Source organism: Anolis carolinensis, chromosome 4, assembly GCF_035594765.1.
Source record: "Anolis carolinensis isolate JA03-04 chromosome 4, rAnoCar3.1.pri, whole genome shotgun sequence".
Lineage (NCBI taxonomy): Eukaryota > Metazoa > Chordata > Lepidosauria > Squamata > Dactyloidae > Anolis > Anolis carolinensis.
The window spans coordinates 181,742,418-181,764,973 of NC_085844.1; the positions used below are offsets into that span (position 1 = coordinate 181,742,418).

The window sequence follows — 22,556 nt, forward strand, 5'->3', positions numbered from 1 at the left end:
TAAATAATGATATAAACCAGACAGAAGATCATTACATGAAATGATGTAGTCTTTTGTGAGCACAAATGATAAAGGTTTCATTTTCTAACCTGTACTCTGTTACCACAAACCATGGGATTCTTCTGACACATGTCTCCCCTCCTCCCTCACCTCCTTCAGTGGACAGATACAGAGCATGATCACATTTATTTGCAGGTTTGAATGTGAGCCAGTGCTTTGAAAGAGTGGACTATGAACAGACTAGCATAGAGCAATGTGACTAATTCAGCTACTCCCTCTGTGTTTGTGCACAGAGTCCCCACTCTAGGAAGAGAGTAGATGAACAAACAAATGCATTTGTCTGGAATCAATGTAGCGTGTTCTTGTTAATGACCTCATCACATGGATGAGGTCCAGCATTGCGATTTGCCCACCTCCATAGCAAATCTGGGCAGCAAGGGAAAAATCCCAGTGCCCCAGCCAACAGCTGCCACTTCCCCATCACATGTGGGGAAGCATCGCCACGCGCCTTAATCCTGCAGTAGCCCCATTGTTCCTAATGGCACATGGGAAGGGTACCATCTTGGCAGCACAGCATCCTACCACACTGGAAGCCTAGCCTATGTCATCTGATTGGTGGCGTGGGGTTCCATGAGTGAACTGGGACAGAAACGTCCTAGGACACTTTTTCCACATGTGATGGGGTCATAAGTCACTGCTACATGGTTTAACAAGTGCCTTATACATTAAGCTTTGAAATTAATTTTAAAATACCCAGGAAATTTTAACAAATGAACTGTCCCATGTTCCTGAGCACATGCAGTTAGCCACATTCTGCTGGCTAGAATCAAGAGAGACTGATCTACAACAGCATCACAAAGATATATATGTCACAAACAGAATATTGCTCATCTCTGCTTTTCCAATTGCTTGTCCTTAAATCTGAAATGAAACTAAACTCAAATGAATTTTAGAATATCAGAAAACCAAACAGCCTCCTAAACTACTCCTGTGGGATAAAGGTATGAAACGTCATCATATGATCAGAGAGGAAATAAGAGAATAAATATCTTACCACTTCTGCTAAGGACTACCTTTGCATATTCAGGATGGTTGATGACAATGGCAGCTAAAAATTGTCCATACCATAGCTGATGACATTGTGGGTATTTTTCTGTCCAGGCTGCCGCAGTCAAGAACTCTTCCTCTGGTGTCATCTACATTATATGTTTGAATTGGGGGGAAAATCAGTTTAAATACCTAGGCTTGCATATCTGGTCAGTGATTCTAGTAGTTTTAGAAAAAAGGCATAAAATTCAGGTTAGTGCCTGTTAAGCAAAGACACATTTCTAGCTATGGAGTCTGTAGCATTTGTCTTCTATATGTGTTAACACTAGAGATGTGTGTGAAATTTTTTCCTTCGTTTCCTTCATGCTATCATTTCATTTCAACCGTTTGTCTACACAAAATGAATGACGACATCTTCATAGGAAACAAGAGGCGACACGAAAATGAAAGCCACACAGTCATTGTGCTTGCTTTTGTTTTCCTTTCGTTTCAGCCCCATAACAACAAGCAGGTTCTGACAGAGGGCTGCTTTCCCATTACAGCTGATGTGTATCAATTGATGTTAATAATAATATTAATATTAATAATGATAGTTACTTTGGCACCCTAAGCTAGGTCTGAGAGAGGTCTGCTTCCCCGTTACATGTGATGTGTACCAACGGGTCTTAATATTAATATTAAGAACAACAGTTATTCTGGGACCCTAAACTGGGTCTGGGAGAGGAGTGCCTTCCCATTACATCCGATGTGTACCAATGGGTCTTAATAATAATATTGATATTAATATTAAGAACAACAGTTATTCTGGGACACTAAGCTAAATCTGAGAGGGCTGCTTCCTCATGACAGCTGATGTGTGCCAACGGGTGATAATGATGATAATAATAATAATAATAATAATAATAATAATAATAATAATAACAACAACAACAACAGTACTTTGGGGAAGACCCAAATGTTTTAAAAGTTGGTGAGCTATAAGGGGTCGAAATGATCTCAGTGTGTGGTAATTTTCACCCCTCTAGCCCAAAAACTGAGGGGGGGTGACCCTCGGAAGCCCTCCCATTGCAGCCAATGGTCTGAATATTTTCATTTTTTCGTAAGACAGATGAAAATTCTGTTCGTATAGGCGCCCCATTTTTGCTAGTGGGAACAAATACGAAAGTGAGACAAAACGAATGAAACTACACAAAATGAACAGCAGTTCCATACAAAAGCACAACACTAGTTGACACTTAAAATCACATTTATTTTTCTTACTTTCTCTCCCTCTCCCTCAAACAAACAAACAAACAAATCACTGGCTATCTTCTGTCTCCTCTGCCTGGGATTTCTTTTACCATTCACTGAATTTCCGGCACTGGTGCACATGGTGATAAATCTGGACAAGCCATAGAAGATTACATTGCAAGGGTGGGAATGTCAAACTAAAGTTTTCTGATGATAGTGCCATTATACCTCGATAAACAAAATAGATCTGTTCTTGAGCTGTACATCTTTAACAGAAAATGTAGGGTTTTTTTCGTGTCAGGAGCAACTTGAGTCGCTTCTGGAGTGAGAGAATTAGCCGTCTGCAAGGACATTGCCCAGGGGATGCCCGGATGTTTTGATGTTTTTACCATCCTTGTGGGAGGCTTCTCTCATGTCCCCTCATGGAGCTGGAGCTGGAGCTGATAGAGGGAGCTAATCCGCACTCTCCCCGGGTGGGAATCGATCCTGGCAGCTTTCAGGTCAGCAATCCAACTGTCAAGTCACTTATTCCACTACGCCATCTGGGGGCTCCAGAAAATGTAGTACAAAAGGCAAACACAATATCTAAAGAATTGGGTAATGTTCTTACATCATAAAAAAGAAAAGCAGTTCAATTTTTTTCATTAAAACCTTTAACAATATTAACAATATGTGCATACAAAATGAAACAGCCAGGTCAGATAAGATACTGCCCCCCCCCCAAATGCTGGCAACACTGTCCCCTGTCAGCATCACCATCACAGGTGATCATTTGTGGTCATGTATGATTGTCTTCCAAGCTAGGTCCATAAGTGACCGTGAAGACCTATTCTGGATCCACATGGGCTTTCAGTATGAGGACATAGATTTCCAGATGGAAGACAGTCATGACCTGCATTAGTTTCATGTGGCTTCCTCTTGGCATGTTTCTCCTTTCCCCCCTGTATTTGTGCATCTTCAAAATCTACAGCACCATTGTAGATGACCTTCAGTTAGAGCACTTGAGGGCCAGGGCTTTCCAGTTCCCATGTTTATACCATATTTTTTAGGTTACTTTTCAGCTCATCTTTAAGTCTCTTATGTGTCCACTAGCATTTCATTTTTTTGTTCTTGAGTTGAGAATAAAGTAACTGCTTTGGGAAATGGTGATCAGGCATTCAGATAATGCAGCCAGTCCACTGAAGTTGATAGCAATGAATCATGAATCAGTGCTGGTGGTCTTTGCTTCTTCCAGAACATTGATGCTTGTTTGTCTTCCAAAGAGATCTGTAGGATTTTTTAAAGGCAATGCTGATGGAACCTTTCCAGAAGTCAAGAGTGACATATGTCGATGGTCCACATAATAGTATTGGAAAGATAATAGCTTTATAAACAAGCATCTTGGTATCCCAACAAATGTCCTGATTCTCAAATACTATGCTTCATTCGAAAAACTGCTGCACTTGCAGAACTCAGGTGGTGTTGCATTTTGGCATTAATGTCAACTTTTGTAAAGAGGTGACTGCTTAGATGGCAGAAATTGTCAACATGTTCTAGCACTGCACTTAGGAAGACTAGGATGCCTCCCCCTTTACTCTCCTCCCCTTGGCAAATAAGAGCATTCTTATTCCATCTAGCTTTTAGAAACTGCTTGTGATTATGTATTATCACTTTTAATGGTGTGTTGTGTTGTTTGGTTTTATATTATATTTTGATGATTCTTGGAATTGTTTTAAACCTGTATGTTGTTTATTTTTAAAATAATACACATAATTCATCAATCCGTTTTTATGTACAAAAAAACCACAATTATACCTTGATTAACACACAATGCGTTAAAGACATCTTACCTTGTGGATATGACCGTACAGCCAGTGTGTGGGAGGTAGTGAAAAACCTTGGAGAGCGTTGATCAGGTGCTGCCTGTGCCAATACAGCTGGATAGCTTTTAGGATGGCATAAGTAAGGGTTAAAAGAAGTACAAGATGAAAAATCTGAAGGGAATCCTGAGGCAGCCAAGAATTACTGACAGACACTGACACAGTGTTCCCACTTTTCCCTGTGCTTCCTGGTGTCTCTCCGTTTCCTTCCATCCTGCTTCTCTTCCTCAAATTGCCAGGCTTGCTGTAAACTCCAGACTTCCTGACAGCTAATTCTTCAACTTTTGAAAGAATATCTTGTCTTCAATTATTTCCCTAGTTTCAGAATGCATTGCCACGAGAAGTACTGGACAGGAAATGTACTATAAAACTATCAAGTTACAAAACCTTCTCTGTCAGAGAGGGCTGAACCAAGTCTCAGCCAATAAAACTCACTCTCAAGCACTGTGGTGTTATTCTTTCTTTCTTTTTTGCTCTTGAACAATACTGAGTAACGAAACATATATTTAAAACAGGAGACCTGTGGCAATTCATGGTAAATTCTGTGTGTGTGTGTGTGGGGGGCACTCCCTGTTCATCCCCAGAATGTTCCACATAAATCTCTTTGATGGTTTTTGAAGCTGCTTTTCAGCTGTCTTGTGCTAAGCCTTTTGTGAGAAGGAAGGGATGGATCCACCAACTGAATATAAATCAAGCCTTTCTTCTCCCCTTGAATACAAACAAAATCTAATTTGGATTTCAATGGGATTTGCAGTATAATATCCTGAAAATGTTATATTGCAAACATGCAGTATAACAATCAGGGCCAGCTAACACCTTCCAACAAAGGATTCCCCCAGGCAACAAGCAGCCAGGCTTTGAAGCTGCAAAGCAATTCAATGCTAATTCAATGCTAATCACCCTAGAAAGCTCATACTTTTTTGGGGGGTGACCCCCTTTTCTCCTTTCATGTCATTTCTACCCAAGAACAATCAATTAGAACAAATGCCACCAAAGCCAGAATTGAAAAGTCCACTACAGATTCCAAGTGTAAACTCTGCAACGAAGCAGACAAAATGATGGATCACATCCTCAGCTGCTGCAAGAAGATCATGCAGATGGACTACAAGCAGAGGTATAATACCATTGCTCAGATGATCCATTGGAACTTGTGCCACAAATACCATCTGCCTGTGATAAAGAACTGATGGGATCACAAACCTAAAAAAGTTACAGAAAATGAAGACGTCAAACTATTCTGGGATTTCCGAATTCAGACTGACAGAGTTTTGGAGCACAATACTCCTGACCTCACGACCGTGTTAAAAAACAATGTATGGATCACTGATGTTGCAATCCCAGGCAACAGCAGAATTGACGAGAAGCAACTGGAAAAGCTTACATGATATGGGGATTTAAAGACTGAACTGCAAAGTGTCTGGCACAAGCCAGTAAAGGTGGTCCCAGTGGTGACTGGCACACCGGGTGCAGTGCCTAAAGACCTTGGCCAGCACTTGAAAACAATTGGCACTGACAAAATCTCCCTCTGTCAGCTGCAAAAGGCCATCCTACTCAGATCTGCAATACATCACATAGTCCTAGACACTTGGGAAGCGTCCGATGTGTAATCCAATACAAAAGCTAGCATAGTGATCTTGTTTGCTGTGGACTAATCTTGTTGTGTATATAATAATAATAACAACAACAACAACAACAACAATAAAAATATAGAATTATTTAGTACTTTTAAAAAGTTTGTACCTGAGATTATTTTAGTTCCCAGTTCCTTTTCCCCCCTTGTACTTTCCCACTGTGTCCAGACCTTGCTTCAGTTATACAAACTGAAGCTCAAAGTATAAAATTAGTTTGCATTCAATTAACAAAAGGACATGCAGGCGAAAGCAAGCTCCTGAAGCCTCTCCTAGCTTGTATTCTTCCTCATAAAGAATGTTTGTGATCTTGACTACATTCTGATGTTACTTGGTATATGTTATATGTCCCACTTTTCATCTATGAAATGTTGGAAGACAAGTCTAAATTCCCTAAAGTTATCAGATCCCATCCGATCTAAGAAACTAAGCAGGGTCAATACCAGAATGAATGATCACCAACAGATACCAGGTGCTGTAGGCTGTATTTCAGGGGAAGGAAGGAGCAAACCCACATTTGAGTATTCTTTGCCTGAGAAAATCCTTTGAAACCCATATGTCACCATAGGTCAGGGGTCCCCAAACTAAGGCCCGGGGCCGGATGCGGCCCTCCAAGGTCATTTACCTGGCCCCTGTCCTAAACTTTAGACTTAGGGTTGTCCTAATTCTATCTGGTCTTGGAGGTCTTTTTGCTTACCTATGGTCTTATGAGTTCATCTAGATGGTCTTTGAAGGTCTCTTTGCTTAGCTACAGCCTTATGAGACCATCTAGATGGCTTTTGGAGGTCACTTTTCTTACCTATGGTCCTATGAGACCATCTAGATGGCCTTTGAGTGTCCCTTACCTTACCTATGGTTTTATGAGATTGTCTAGATGGCCTTTGGGGGCCCCTTTCCTTGCCTATGTGCTTACGAAACCATCTAAATGGTCTTTGGAGGTCTCTTTGTTTACCTATGGTCTTATGAGATTGTCTAGATCAGGGGTACCTAAACTAAGGACCATGAGCCGGATGCGGCCCTCCAAGGTCATTGACCTGGCCTGTATCCTTAGGGTTGACCTAAGTCTGAAATAACTTGAAGGCACACAACTACAACAATCTTAATTTTGGACTATTTTATCATAGTCCAGCCCCCTAACAGTCTTCGGGACTGTGAATCGGCCCTCCATTTAAAAAGTTTGAGGACCCCTGCCATAGGTTAACAGTCAACTTGAAGTCACACGCACAGAAGCCCAGTTATGGACATCCTCCCTTTGGTTGGCTAATTAATGCCTTGTGTGAGGTGAAAACACAATTGTTCGCTAAAGCCTTTCAAGCTTAATAGATTTTCCACAAACTCTTGCATGTACATGGTGTTAAATAATTTTAAATAATTTTAACCAGCTATATTTTTTGCATATAATATATGTTTTAAGATTTTAAAATAATGTTTATTATTTACAGTTTTATGTCAGATTTGTTGTGTTTATTCATTCATTATCCATGAACAGAGAGGAAAATATAAATATTTAAATAAATAGAGGGATAAATAAAAACAGTACTGTATTGTGATAATGTAAATTTATTAGGTAAACAAAAAGGCACAGAAAGTCCTTGCACAAGCTTTCAAAACAACCAGTTTCTTTATCATTTTGGACCTTGGGTCATGGTCGACATAGAAATCCTATATTTACACAAGTGGAAGAATGCAGGTTTGGACCTGAAATAACCTGAAAGGGAGATAATAATCCAAGCAAGTTTTGGCATGTGAATTGCCGTACAAATGTGAGCTGTAAAGTACAGTCCCAACTCAATAAACTTTTTTAAAAGGGTTATTTTAAGCAATTGTTTCCAAAGATATTTAAAACAGTAAGTCTGAAACAGATAACTGTATGTTTAGGAATTCAACTCCATTTCAGAAAGCTACTCACAGCCTGCAGATCCTAGGCCAGGATCTTTGGTCCCCCCCCTGCCCCTTCCTACCACTAAGGTTAAGAGCAGCCTGATACTTTATGTAATTTAGGATAAAATAAGTCAGTTTAAATGATTACTCAATATATACCGTGTTTCCCCGAAAATAAGACAATTACTTATATTAATTTTTGCTCCCAAAGATGCTCTAGGTCTTATTTTCAGGGGATGTCTTATTTTTCCATGAAGAAGAATTCACATTTATTGTTGAACAAAAAAATGAACATTTTGTAGTTGTCTTCACAAACCAGCATAACCAGACAAACTGTTAATCCTATCAAAAATTTCTTGTTACTACCACTATTTCCATGTACAACAATCTATGGTTCTGCATGCTCTGGTGTTCTGTTCGGTGGGCATGCTTCCAAACACAAATGGTGCTAGGTCTTACTTTCGGGGGAGGCCTTATATTTAGCAATTCAGCAAAACCTCTACTAGGTCTTATTTTCTGGGGATGTCTTATTTTAAGGGAAACAGGGAAACACACACACACACACACACACACACACACACACACATATATATATATATATATATAAAATAAAGCCATACACAATCAAAACTTACAAGAATATTATACATCACCTTAAAGGTATATTTTCTCATTTTTCTCGTAACATTTTTAATAGCTTCACTAAAATAAATTTGCTTAGCTAAATCATTATGCCTGAGAGCTGCTCCTCCCAGAATATCAAATGAGGAAAACACTGCACCCCCTTTTCCAGCTTAACAGTTAGTTCTGTGGATGGAAAGGCCAGGGCTTCTCCCATCTGGACCCTCTCGAACAGCATGTCCCTCTTCTCCTTTCTCTGCACAAAGCTGGCCAAGGCAATCCTTTCTCACCTCTCTCTCCCCTTCCCATCCTTTTTATGAGATTCTTTATTCCTGGTTTCTTCACTTTTCGAGATTATTTACACTAAAAGAATAGCAGGGCAAATTCCAAAGTCACAGAAAGTATGTCCAAAGATGAAGTGTTAATGAATCATGGGACATACCTCCTCTTGTCCCCTTCAGCCCATTAACATGGCAGGAAATCCAAAGGGGGTGTGGGTTGAGAAGGAGAGAAAAGTCTCCAAAGAAGCCTCCAAAGAAAGAGAGAGAAGAAATGGCTCCAGATGGCTCTCAGACAGACAGGAAAAGAAGTCTCCAAAGGGACACCGGAAAAAAAGGGGAGCCCTAATCCCAGGCGCCCCAGGCTTTCAAACAAGTCACCTGCTTTGTATTGTGCTGCATTTGCTTGATACTGTTACTGTGAGTTTTCAATACAATTCACTTTGGGGGGGGGGGGGGGAGATAGGCATGTCTTTGAATGGCTATACTTTGTCCGCACTTGCCACGTGGATCTATTGGATTTCCTCCAAAGAGCATATTACCATGTCTGCCTACTTTCAGACTTGATTTCAACACAGTCTGACTTTGTGCCACACATAGAAGATGTGCTGTAGACAGTGAGTTGTATTAGATTGAAGATAACAGAGCAATTCTATTCTCCACTTGCAGATCACCCTCTTGTCAAAGTAAGTGAGACATGGAAGCTATTATTTCTGATCTGAAATCACAGAATGCAGTGGGATTCCCATCATGCTTATATTCCCCATTAAAAATGTGAGGAATCCAAACAAACTGATGGCAGAGGATCCATATGGATCCCCAATTGGGAATATGGTTTAGTAAGAGACCATAGTGCCAAAACAGATCATAAATGGTCATGGGATTCTACTGATGGACCTGACCAATGGATTGATTACGGTGGGTTTTTGACTCTTCCTGCAGCTGTTCTGAGTTGTATACCTCTCCTGTTATAGAACTTCTGAAGGATTACAATATAATGGTGGGAGAGTTCCCATTAAATTCAAAACAACTGTGCTAGAAACAGTGGTAAAATCAAGAGTTGATTCACCACCCACACACTGGCAGATTCACTACCCTCCCCTGAACCAACCTTCTCCTGAACCCTCCCCTGAAGCTGAACTACCTCTAGATAGTTTGTAAGTTGTGTTTCTTCATCAGCTTTCCTATGCAGTCAGTGGTTCTCTTAGAATCATAGAATCATAGAATAATAGAGTTGGAAGAGACCTCATGAGCCATCCAGTCCAATGCCCTGCCAAGAAGCAGGAAATTGCATTCAAAGCACCCCCGACAGATGGCCATCCAGCCTCTGCATAAAAGCCTCCAAAGAAGGAGCCTCCACCACAGTCTGTGGGAGAGAGTTCTACTGCCGAACAGCTGAGGAAGTTCTTCCTGAGGTTCAGGTGGAATCTCCTTTCCTGTAGTTTGAAGCCATTTTTCCACGTCCTAGTCTGCAGGGCAGCAGAAAACAAGCTTGCTCCCTCCTCCTCATGATTTTCCCTGACATATTTATACATGGCTATCATGTCTCCTCTCAGCCTTCTCTTCTGCAGGCTAAACATGCCCAGCTCTTTAAGCCGCTCCTCATAGGGCTTGTTCTCCAGACCCTTGATCATTTTAGTTGCCCTCCTCTGGACACAATCTAGTTTATCAACAACTCCCTTCAGCTGCTGTTGCACCTCAGCACTGATTCACCTTGCTCTAACACACGCTCCACCACAGCAGGCTTGGGTTTTTCAGTTTTTTGATAAAATATAGCAAAACTTAATAAAAAGCAGTAGAGAAAGCAATAATCCAATTGCAAAAGCAATCTACAGAACACAGTTCAAAGTCTTTGTAGATTATAGTTGAAAGTCCCAAAAATAGCAAAGCAGTTCTGATGAAACAAGGTAGCATAAGATTCAAAAGTATAATTCAAACACAGATTATAGGCATGAACCGAAGCAAGATATATTTCCACGAACCAAGACAAGGCAAGAGTTGAATCTCCAAAAGCAATGTTGCTCTGTCTGAAATCTTCCCCAATTTCACCACTTTTTAACCATTCTTGCAAGCTAGAAACACATTCCTCTGAGCTCTGGCTCCCTTGCACTTGCCTGCAATTCTCATGGAACGCCTGGGACCTAGTCTCAACTTTAACCTAGAATTTCTATCTAAAAAGAACTCCTCTCCCTCGCTGCCATCTGGACTTTGTTGATATTGACAATTCTCAGACTCCTGTGAAAGGTCACTCTTATCACCAGGGCCGTAGCCATAAAAAAAATTCGGGAGGGGTTTTGAAAATTTCAGGGGGGAGGGGGGGTTGAACCCCTAAACACAATCCCCCGGCTACAGACCTGTCAATATCTGCTTGAGATAGTGCCTGGAGGGACTCTTTAATTTTTGGTGTCTCATAGACCTAGCATGGCGATTTAGTTAAACAGTTAAAATTCATGAGTAAACCAGTTTTTTTTTTAACCTGAAAATTTCGGGGGGGGGGGAGGTTGAACCCCTAACACCCCCCACCCCCTAGCTACAGGCCTGCTTATCACTAACTTCAGCGTCTCTGCTAAATTCAGAGCTTTCCACATTCCCCTGATCAGCCTGCATTTCTAATCCTTCAACATTTCCTGAATCAACCTTCATTTCTGAGCCTTCAACATTTCCTGGAACTAACTGCTGAAACCCAAACCCTCCTTTATCATCAGATTGAACCACAACAGCTGCGGTGCCCAGAATTGGACACAGTATTCCAGGTGTGGTCTGACCAAGGCAGAATAGAGGGGTATTCCGGGTACTTCCTGGAATCTAGATGCTATACCCCTATTTATGCAGGCCAGAATCCCATTGGCTTTTTTAGCTGCCACATCACATTGTTGGCTCATGTTTAACTTGTTGTCCACGAGGACTCCAAGATCTTTTTCACACGTACTGCTGTCGAGCCAGGCATCCCCCATTCTGTATCTTTGCATTCCATTTTTTCTGCTGAAGTGGAGTATCTTGCATTTGTCCCTGTTGAACTTCATTTTGTTAGTTTCGGCCCATCTCTCTAGTCCAGGGGTCCCCAAACTAAGGCCCGGGGGCCAGATGTGGCCCATCAAAGATATTTATCCGGCCCCCATGGCACAAGGGCAGAAGGGGGTCGGGCTAAATGATCCAAGGGGTCTCTTCTTCTCTTACAACCCTTATTATTATTATTATTATTATTATTATTATTATTATTATTATTATTATTATTAACATTGAGGTTGGGTGGACATCTGTCAGGGATGCTTTGCTTGTGCTTTTGGTGCACAGAGGCAGAAGGGGGTTGGATTAAATGGCCCAAGGGGTCTCTTCCAACCCTCTTTTTTATGATTGCTGTTGTTAATAATATTTACTATTATTGCTAGGTGGCCAACTATAGTCCAGCCCTCCAACGGTCCGAAGGATTGTGAACTGGCCTCCTGTTTAAAAAGTTTGGGGACCCCTGCTCTAGTCTGTTAAGATCATTTTGAATTCTGCTCCTGTCTTCTGGAGTGTTGGCTGTCCCTCCCAGTTTGGTGTGGTCTGCAAAGTTGATGATCATGCCTTCTAACCCTTTGTCTAAGTCAGGGGTCCCCAAACTAAGGCCCGGGGGCCAGATGCAGCCCATCGAAGCTATTTATCCGGGCCCACACGGCACAAGGGCAGAAGGGGGTTAGGCTAAATGACCCAAGGGGTCTCTTCTTCTCTTACAACCCTTATTTTTATTATTATTATTATTATTATTATTATTATTATTATTATTATTATTATTATTATTATTATTATTATGCATTGAGGCTGGGTGGCCATCTGTCAGGGGTGCTTTGCTTGTGCTTTTGGCGCACAAAGGCAGAAGGGGATTGGATTCAGTGGCCCAAAGGGTCTCTTCCAACTCTCTTTATTGTTGTTGTTGTTGTTGTTAATTATTATTGCTTGGTGGCCAACTATAGTCCGGCCCTCCAACGGTCCGAAAGATCATGAACCGGCCTCCTGTTTAAAAAGTTTGGGGACCCCTGGTCTAAGTCGTTAATAAAGATGTTGATCAGAACCAAGCCCAGGACGGAACCCTGTGGCACTCCACTCGTGACTTCTTTCCAAAATGAAGACAACCCATTGGTGAGCACCCTTTGGGTTCGTTCGCTTAGCCAATTACAGATCCACCTAACTGTAGTTTTGTCTAGCCCACATTTGACTAGCTTGTTAGCCAGAAGGTCATGGGGGACCTTGTCGAAGGCCTTACTGAAATCCTGGTACGCTACATCCACGGTGTTCCCTGTATCGACCCAGCTTGTAACTCTATCAAAAAAAGAGATCAGATTAGTCTGGCATGACTTGTTTTTGGTAAATCCGTGTTGACTATTAGCGATGACCGCATTTGTTTCTAAATGTTCGCAGACCACTTCCATAATTATCTTTTCCAGAATCTTGCCTGAGATTGACTGGACGGTAATTGTTTGGGTCGTTCTTTTTTCCCTTCTTGAAGATAGGGACCACATTCGTCCTCGTCCAATCTGCTAGGACTTCTCCCGTTCTCCAAGAGCTCTAAAAGATGATTGCTAGTGATTCTGAAATAACTTCCACTAGTTCCTTCAATACTCTTGATGTATGGTAAACACACTTTTCCTCTGGATGGATCTTTGCCTTTACTTTCATGGCTTGTTCTTGGCCTTGTAGCTCTTCTGATGTCTGTGGTGGAGTATCTATTGGCCTGTACAGCAAATGATGAAAAAACACAACCTACAAACTCTACAGACCTACTAAGAAAATCCAACAAATGCTACATTCAGCAAAGTACAAGAGGGATCCTATCACCTCTGCAAGAGTCTACCATATACCATGCAGCAGTGGACAAGTCTACATAGGGACCACCAAATGCAGCATTGCCCAAACACGAATCAAGGAACATGAAAAGCATTTCAAGCTAACTCAAGCAGAGAAGTCGGCCATAGCAGAGCACTTGATGAACCAACCTGGGCATAGCATATTATTTGAGAAAACAAAAATGCTGGACCACTTTAACAACTACCACATCAGACTACACAGGGAAGCCATACAAATCCATAAGCATGTGGACAATTTCAGAAGAAAGAAGGAAACCATAAAAATGAACAAAATCTGACTACCTGTATTAAAAAACTCACCACTCAGAAAATAGAGGAATTCCAGACAAGAAACAAGCAGGGCCAGCTAGCACCTCCCAACAAGCAGCCAGACCTTGAAGCTGAAAGGCTATTCAATGCTAATCAAGGTGGCCAATTACAATATTCACCCCTACCTCAAACAGACAAGAGTTCTTTCTCCTGCCCTGGATATTCCACAGATATATAAACCCTCAATAACTCTGAGAATGCCTGCTATAAATGCAGGTGAAACATCAGGAAATAATGCTTCTGGAACATGGTCATACAGCCCAGAAAGCTCACAGCAACCCAGTTTTTGTTCAGCTGTGTCCTGCTTTGGGCAGCTTGATTTTCATCCTTTGCCCTTTTAAAATCAGAACTCAGTAACTCTGCTTTTTCAACCACACAATGAATTAATGGGTCCCAGTTACATAGGTGTGGAGGTGGGGTCTCTCCATCTGTTCTATCTACACAAACACCCTTCCTAGGTGTTTTGATGTTCTGGGATATAGGGCTGTGCGGAAGGGCTTTCAGCTATTTTCATTCTGGTCCCTAACCTGTTGAATAACCTATTGATGCCTGCATTCTGCAGTGCCACCTACTGGCCATCCATCTAAATGTATTGTCAAAGGCTTTCAGGGGTGGCTGTGAGTTTTTCAGGCTGTATGGCCATTCACCTGCATTTATGGCTGGCATCTTCAGAGGTTCTGCTGGCAGGGAAGCAAGTATATATAAGGTTGCCAGTTTGAATCCTGGGAGTGGAATGAGCTCCTGCTATTAACCCTAGCTTCTGCCAACCTAGCAGTTCAAAAACATGAAAATGTGAGTAGATCAATAGGTACCGCTTCTGTGGGAAAGTTACGGTGCTCCATGCAGTCATGCTGACCACATGACCTTGGAGGTGTCTACAGACAACACCAGCTCTTTGGCTTAGAAATGGAGATGAGCACCAACCCTCAGAGTCAGACTTCATGTCAGGGGAAGGAAACCTTTACCTTTTACTGTATCTCTCTGCTTTCCAATAGCCTTCACATTTATATCTGTTGTAGTTGGGTCAAGGGGCAACTTTGGTACTACTGCTAGTAGAAGAAAAAGGTTTAACAGAGAACAAGTGTCTGATGAAGAACAGCAAGTGAAAAGGATTCGTGAAATACTTATGGCTCCCTCTGAGGATGAAACGTTTGAAGGATTCTCTAGTGGGGAAGAGGAGATGCTAGAGGATGATGAGTTGATAGAGAGTAGAGGGATTAAAAGGTCAACTCGGAGCAAGAGTCTGATGGGGAGAGGGAAAGAAAGAAGATCCGGGAAATACTTATGGCTCCCACGGAAGAAGAAACGTTTGAGGGTTTTTCCGGGGATGATGGGTCTGGGAGTGAGATGGAGAATGCTGACTGGACTCAAGTAAGTGTGGATGATGAGTCAGCTCATGGAGCTGCATCAGGGGATTGGCAAGCCTCTCATACTCCTGGGACATGGGGAGATCTAAGTCTTGAACGGAGATGGAGGAACTGGAGAGATGAGGGGCGAGGCCCTCTAACAAGATCAAGATCAGTTGCAAGGAATAAGGAGAGGGCAGAGGTCTCATCAGGATCAGACTCCGATGAGTAAGTTAAAAGTGGAAGGCAAGGTGTCTTTTGGGACGTTGCTTTGTCACTGTCTGTCTCCTTGGGTCCTGGCTGTACAGCTTCGTGTGTTCCTGTGTCTGGTCTACTTCCTGGATTGGCGTTCCTGGCTCTTCGACTCCGTTCCGTTCCTTGGCAACGGCTTCGCTTGCTCCCGCTCAGCGTTTCCTGCTCTGGCAATCCGTTTGGTGTTCCTGGCTCTTCGACTCCGGTCTGTTCCTTGGCAACGACTTCACTTGCTTCCGCTTCAGCGTTTCCTGCTCTGGCAATCTGTTTGGTGTTCCTGGCTCTTCGACTCCGGTCTGTTCCTTGGCAACGACTTCGCTTGCTCACTTCAGCGTTTCCTGCTCTGGCAATCCGTTTGGTGTTCCTGGCTCTTCGACTCTGGTCTGTTCCTTGGCAACGACTTCACTTGCTTCCGCTTCAGCGTTTCCTGCTCTGGCAATCTGTTTGGTGTTCCTGGCTCTTCGACTCCGGTCTGTTCCTTGGCAACGGCTTCGCTTGCTCACTTCAACGTTTCCTGCTCTGGCAATCCGTTTGGTGTTCCTGGCTCTTCGACTCCGGTCTGTTCCTTGGCAACGACTTCGCTTGTTCCCGCTTCAGCGTTTCCTGCTCTGGCAATCCGTTTGGTGTTCCTGGCTCTTCGACTCCAGTCTGTTCCTTGGCAATGACTTCGGTTGCTCCCGCTTCAGCGGTTCCTGCTCTGGCAATCCATTTGGTGTTCCTGGCTCTTCAACTCCAGTCTGTTCCTTGGCAATGACTTCGGTTGCTCCCGCTTCAGCGTTTCCTGCTCTGGCAATCCGTTTGGTGTTCCTGGCTCTTCGACTCCGGTCTGTTCCTTGGCAATGATTTCGGTTGCTCCCGCTTCAGCGTTTCCTGCTCTGGCAATCCGTTTGGTGTTCCTGGCTCTTCGACTCCGGTCTGTTCCTTGGCAATGACTTCGGTTGCTCCCGCTTCAGCGTTTCCTGCTCTGGCAATCCATTTGGTGTTCCTGGCTCTTTGATTCCAGTCTGTTTCCTGGTGATGACTTCGCTTGCTCCTGCTACAGTGTTCTCTGCTTTGGCGCCCTGTTTGGCGTTCCATTTGGCGTTTTTGGCTCTTGACTCCAGTTAGCTTCTAGACAACGGCTTTGGACATTCCCAGCGGTTTCTGGTTTTGTTTTAAGAGCAGTTAGCTCTTTTTGACTCTCTGTGCCACAGCGTTGCATGGCATTTGTTTTCTGGAACATTTTGACTGTGTTTAAACCGGATTATCTGGCTAGATAATCCAGATTTTCTCTCTACTCCTATTTTGGTGCCTTTTTGGTGCCGAAACTACTTCCTTTTGTTTATAACACCGAAGTTAAGTGTTTTTTGAGTTCAACCTCTCATTTAATAAACGTTTGTTAACACTATTTGTGCGTGTGGCACTTTAAGAGGAGTCTGTGTCTTGACAATATCTTTGCATTTTATTGGGATACACCCCTTCTCCAGAACATCCCATTAAAGTACTGTAAAACATACTCAACAATATGGTTTAAAGTTGACAAGTGCTCCAATACTCTGAGATTGTTATTTGATTGTTCTGGAAGGACTCAAAGGAGATATTATTTTAGAGACTATTCTGAAAGGAGAGAGTCCCTTCAGTTAGAGAAAGTGGCGTATCCTCTTCCTCATCCCTACTACATCTTAAAATATATGAAAAGAACAGGCCAAAGAAAGATCCGTAGAAGAAGTAGGTTGAGCTGGAATTGACAACTAGCTTCCAGCTGAAAACTCCCAGTGGAATCCAAGTATTCTGCTCTGGGGGACTACCCTGGCACATTAGATGGACTACAATATTAGGGGACGTGTATAGATGTTGAATTTAACAGTGGTCTGTTTACACATCTTGTGGCTTTTACAAATGTATATACACTATAGCTTACACAGCCCAGCCTTCTCAATTTCCATTTTTAGGCACCAACCACTGTGACTGATAGGAGTCTATTCGTGTTAGGAAACAAAAGAGTTTCTAACCCATCTCATGAGCAACTTCCATTGCAACAACCAGACTTAAATTCTGGTTGCAATTCCATCTTGCATCAATGATCGCTCACATCCCAAGGGTGTGTGAGGGGGAAGATTAGTCTTTTGCTTCCTGATCAAGAGGGACCCCCCTCCCCCCCCCCAAAAAAAAAGAAGAAGAAGATTGCATTGGTTGCTGCTTGGTATATGGAGCTTGGGGGACTTTTAAAGACCCTACCTATACTAGAGGAATTAAAAGTAAAGGGAATAATAAGCACATCCACAGGTTTGAACAGCAATTTCTAAATTATTGATTTGCAAAATCCAAAGTACACATTTTGATATCTTTATTGAGCCAGTCACAAGGTGTGTACATTGTGTCCCTTCTGATTGGTTGGTAAAAGTATCACCACAATGTGTACTTTGGATTTTGTTTTGTGGTGAAGGTAGGTGTCCTGGCATTGGTTTTAATTACAAGATACCAAGCTTTATTGCTTTGCTGCTTCATCCAACTGAGTTCCGACAACTTGGAAGATAATGAAACAAGTGCCTCATCTTGAATATTAGAGCCCCCGATGGTACAATGGGTTAAACCCTTGTGCTGGCAGGATTGCTAACGTGAAGGTTGGCTTGCTGACGTGAAGATTGCCAGTTTGAATCCAGGGAGAGCGCGGATGAGCTCCCTCTGTCAGCTCGAGCTCCCCATGCAGGGACATGAGAGAAGCCTCCCACAAGGATAGTAAAAACATCAAAACATCCAGTGTCCCCAAGGCAACATCCTTGCAGACGGCCAATTGTCTCACACCAGAAGTTACTTGCAGTTTCTCAAGTCGATCCTGACACAGAAAAAAAACCTTGAATATCTCGTCCAACAATGCTAAAAGGAGGAAACAGGATATTCATCACAAACATGAGAATGCCCTCTAGCTTGACAGCACTAAGGGAAAGAAGCACCTAAAATAAGAAGCACAGAGAAAGAGAAAAGACCTGAGTGTCCTAAAGGAGAAAATAACGGAATCTAAGAAGAATCTGTCCCACTTACCTAGTAAAAGTATCTGCTATGGTCTGGAAAAACAATGTGCTTCTGCAGAAAGTTCCATGTCAGAGAGGGGTAAAGGTAAAGGTAAAGGTTTCCCCTGATGTTAAGTCCATTCGTGACCGACTCTGGGGGTTGGTGCTCATCTCCATTTCTAGGCCGAAGAGCCGGCGTTGTCCATAGACATCTCCAAGGTCATGTGGCCAGCATGACTACATGGAGCACCGTTACCTTTCCGCCAGAGTGGTACCTATTGATCTACTCACATTTGCATGTTTTCGAACTGCTAGGTTGGCAGGAGCTGGGGCTAACAGCGGGCGCTCATTCCACTCCCGGGTTTTGAACCTGGGACCTTTTGGTCAGCAAGTTCAGCAGCTCAGTGCTTTAACACACTGTGCCACCAGGGTCCCCAGAGGGGTAGAGGTAGTCAAAATGTGTGTATTTTGTATGCATTACTAGATTAAATAATATTGGGGTATAAATCAAATGAACAGCCGGGAAGCAAGAAAGCAAGCCATATAGCTATGTGCTGCCTCATCTCCCGATAGAAGTAGGGCCCTTGTCATAGTCCTTCCTCATGCCTGTGATTGCTTGGGCAACCAGGAATTGGATCATCAGTTCCTTGCTTTCCGAATGAGAAGGGAACAGATCTCTATCAATAACAGAGGCTGTTTCCCATTAAAAGCAGACTGGAGGGTTTTCATAACTTGTAAACTAGAGGCTATGTAGTTATTTTGAATATAAAATAGTCAAGAGTGTGTGATTCTAGGTCACTGCTTCTTAAACTGTGGGTCCCAGCCCCAAATGGCACCCCTTTTGGCTTAATGTTGGAGTCATGAAAAATCTGGCAACAATAAAAGTTTTCTGAATATCACCCTGTGATTGTTTTAGATATGTACATGAATCTTTAAACAACGTGTAGTGTTTACAGTGCACTCTGCAGAAGATGATTAGTTGTAGTTCATTAAAAAAAATGAGACTTGAAAATGTATTGTCAAAGGCTTTCATGGCCGGACTCACTGGGTTGCTTTGAGTTTTTCGGGCTGTATGGCCATGTTCCAGAAGCATTCTCTTCTGACATTTTGCCCATATCTATGGCAGGCATCCTCAGAGGTTGTGAGGTATATTGGAAACTAAGCAAGGGAGGTTTATATATCTGTGGAAGGTCCAAGGTGGGGGAAAGAACTATTGTCTGTTAGAGGCAGCTGTGAATGTTATAATTAATTACCTTGATTATCAATTAATGGTCCTGTGACTTCAAGGTCTAGCTTCTTCCTGCCTGGGAGAACTTTTTGTTGAGAGATTTTAGCTGTCTCTGATTGTTTCATGTCTGGATTTCCTCTGTTTTTAGAGTGTTGTTCTTTATTTATTGTTCTGATTTTAGAGTTTCGAGACTTGAAAATGCTAATTTTTTGATAGTAAATGTCTGATTTTATACCTATTTCATATACTTATATACCCAGGGTCAAGTAAAAAATTCTCAGGCCAAATGGTGTCATAAATGGAATAATTTTACTGCCCAACAGGATTCCAGCCATTAAATAGTAGTAGTAGCAGCCTTAGTAGTAAACAATTATCCTTGCTCTTCAAAAGGAGATTGCCACTAGATATCTAAATATTAAAGATTTGTTCTCAAATTATTTTAATAAAGACTTAGTTCAATAAATGCAGTCTTGCCCCCCTCTCCAATGAGCTTCGTGTATTCCAAATAGACTGGAACGTACTTAGTCATAAACTTTTTTTATACTGGTTTTAAACCATTTCATTGGATGTGTTGCAATAGCAGATTCCCAGATTAGCTTAGTGTTTATACCTTAATTTATTGTTTGGTTTTCTAATATTTAATGTTTATTTTAACTTAAGTGATATTTGTCTTTACTATTCTAATGAAGCACAAATCCTATGTAAAATCATACTACATATTTTTGACATTAATATTGAAATCTGAAATATATACAGAAAGTCTTTACAAGCATGGGATTGAGTTCTCTGTTATTAGCACGCCCGAAGTCTGAAAAATCTTCTGAAGAGACAGCATGACCAGGAAACTTTTGTGTAGTACTTGTAGACCAAAAATAACAACAAAAACTTAAAATTGTTGCTAAGTTTAATAAAATATTTGCATTCTAAAAAAAGTTAATTTGTGTTAAATCTATGTAATGTAACTATATGAACATAATGATGTAAATAAACCTCTGGTTTGTAAGGTAACTCTTTTATCTATTCTGTTCACCTCTACCTTCTACCTTTTATTTTTCAGTGATTGATTTGGGGGGTGGGGCACCAAAATACTATTTGCTTACACTTGAAAATTACCTAGGGCCAGCCCTGCTTGTCCCCTTCTCCATTATGCCCACCCTTCTCCTGTCCTAGGTTATTTCCTCTGCAGTTGCATATTCACATAATTTTTTTCAAACAAAGGTGTATCCCATTCTGAGAACGCAAGACAATCTGAGGGATAGGAACAGGTGGGGGCTTCAAAGCATCAGGTGAAATTTCAAACCGAAGCAAAGTCATGGCAAGAGCTATTTTCATTTCATTCATGGCAAACTGCTGCCCAATACAGTTCCTAAAAGGAAAAAAAAGAACTGTTTACAAAAACATCTACACGGAAACACATTTTCAAGACCTGATCTTTCCAAATATTTCTGCCCAGTATGTAGCATCAAATATCTACAATAACATGATAATTCACTGAAGAAAGTTTTAAATTTTATAAATGTATCACTTATTATTAAAAATCCCATATCTTAGAAAGGGGGGGAGGAATACTCAAATTCCACATGAATAGGAGGGCTTAGCCTTTTCCAGTGAACTGGCCAAACTGAATCATCAGAAACTTTATGTAGTTGAGTGTCCTCAAGAATTATTGTCAGATGAGTTCTAAGCAATCAGAGCACTAGGAAAAATCCTCAAACATAAAAAATCATCAGAAAATGAAACTAGAAGGGATGATGGTGATGATAATTATTATGAGCCCCTGGTGGCGCAGTGGATTAAACTGCTGAGCTGCTGAACTTGCTGGCCAGCAGTTCAAATCCAGGGAGTGGGGTGAGCTCCTGCTGTTAGCCCCAGTTCATGCCAACCTAGCAGTTTGAAAACATGCAAATGTGAGTAGAACAATAGGTACCACTCCGGCAGGAAGGTAATGGCGCTCCATGTAGTCATGCCAGCCACAGGACCTTGGAGGTATCTACGGACAACACTGGCTCCCCGGCTTAGAAATGGATATGAGCACCAATCCCCAGAATCAGACATGACTAGACTTGATGTCAGGGGAAAACCTTTACCATCATCATCATCATCATCATCATCATTATTATTATTATTATTATTATTACACAGAAAACAAGATAGATATGCTGGTTTTCATATGACAAAATCACAAGTAGAACACTTCCCAAGTGTCTAGGACTGTGTGATGTATTTTCGGATGATGCTCACAGATCCCAGAAGGGTGGCCTTTTGCAATTGGCAGATCGTAATTTTGTCAATGTCTATTGTTTCCAAATGCCGGCTGAGATCTTTTGGCACAGCACCCAGTGTGCCCATCACCACCGGGACCACCTGCACTGGTTTCTGCCAGAGTCTTTGAAGTTCAATCTTGAGGTCCTGATAGCGGCTGAGTTTTTCCTGTTGTTTTTCGTCAATACGACTGTCACCTGGGATGGCAACATCAATGATCCAAACATTTTTCTTTTCCATAACTTTGATGTCTGGTGTGTTGTGTTCCAGAACTTTGTCAGTCTGGATTCGGAAGTCCCACAGTATCTTTGCATGTTCATTTTCCAATACTTTTGCAGGTTTGTGATCCCACCAGTTCTTTGCTGCTGGCAGGTGGTACTTGAGGCATAAGTTCCAATGAATCATTTGGGCCACATAGTTGTGCCTCTGTTTGTAGTCTGGCTGTGCAATTTTCTTACAGCAGCTGAGGAGATGATCAATGGTTTCGTCGGTTTCCTTGCACAGTCTACATTTTGGATCATCAGCTGATTTTTCGATCTTGGCCTTAATGGCTTGCTCCTGGGCTGCAAGGATCAGGCCTCCTGTCTCCTCCTTCAGGGTCCCATTTGTGAACCATAGCCAGGTCTTCTCCTTATCAACTTTTCCTTCAATTTTGTCAAGGAACTTTCCATGCAATGTTTTGTTGTGCCAGCTATCAGCTCTAGTTCCTAGTGTGGTTTTCTTGTACTGGTTTTTGTCTGCAGGGCATGTTCTTCTTCTTTGACTGCTTGTTTTACTTGTA

The 22,556-nt window shown here is 42.0% G+C and overlaps 2 protein-coding genes across 6 annotated transcripts in view; both read right to left on the bottom strand.

The window, feature by feature from the left end:
• LOC100565251 (cytochrome P450 4B1) overlaps positions 1-22,556 on the bottom strand; it is a 59,218-nt gene that overhangs the window by 34,834 nt on the left and 1,828 nt on the right. The window contains exons 1-2 of one of the 5 annotated variants that reach the window (XR_010005423.1): positions 4,107-5,232; positions 1,055-1,196 (exon numbers count right to left, since the gene is read on the bottom strand). Coding sequence is in view for 4 of the 5 variants with exons in the window: in XM_003224429.4 (XP_003224477.2) it covers positions 1,055-1,196; positions 4,107-4,349 (385 nt within the window). In the remaining variant the exon portion in view is untranslated. Of the gene's footprint in view, positions 1-1,054; positions 1,197-4,106; positions 5,233-22,556 lie in introns of those variants that run through there. The other 4 variants (XM_003224429.4, XM_008116356.3, XM_062978330.1 and 1 more) reach the window with 4 other exon arrangements.
• The window catches only part of LOC100565447 (cytochrome P450 4B1), a 39,016-nt gene continuing 36,861 nt past the window's right edge, over positions 20,402-22,556 (bottom strand). The window contains exon 12 of the mRNA XM_003224430.4: positions 20,402-20,879. Within this exon, the coding sequence (XP_003224478.1) occupies positions 20,708-20,879 (172 nt within the window). The 3' untranslated portion in view covers positions 20,402-20,707. The remainder of the gene's footprint in view (positions 20,880-22,556) is intronic.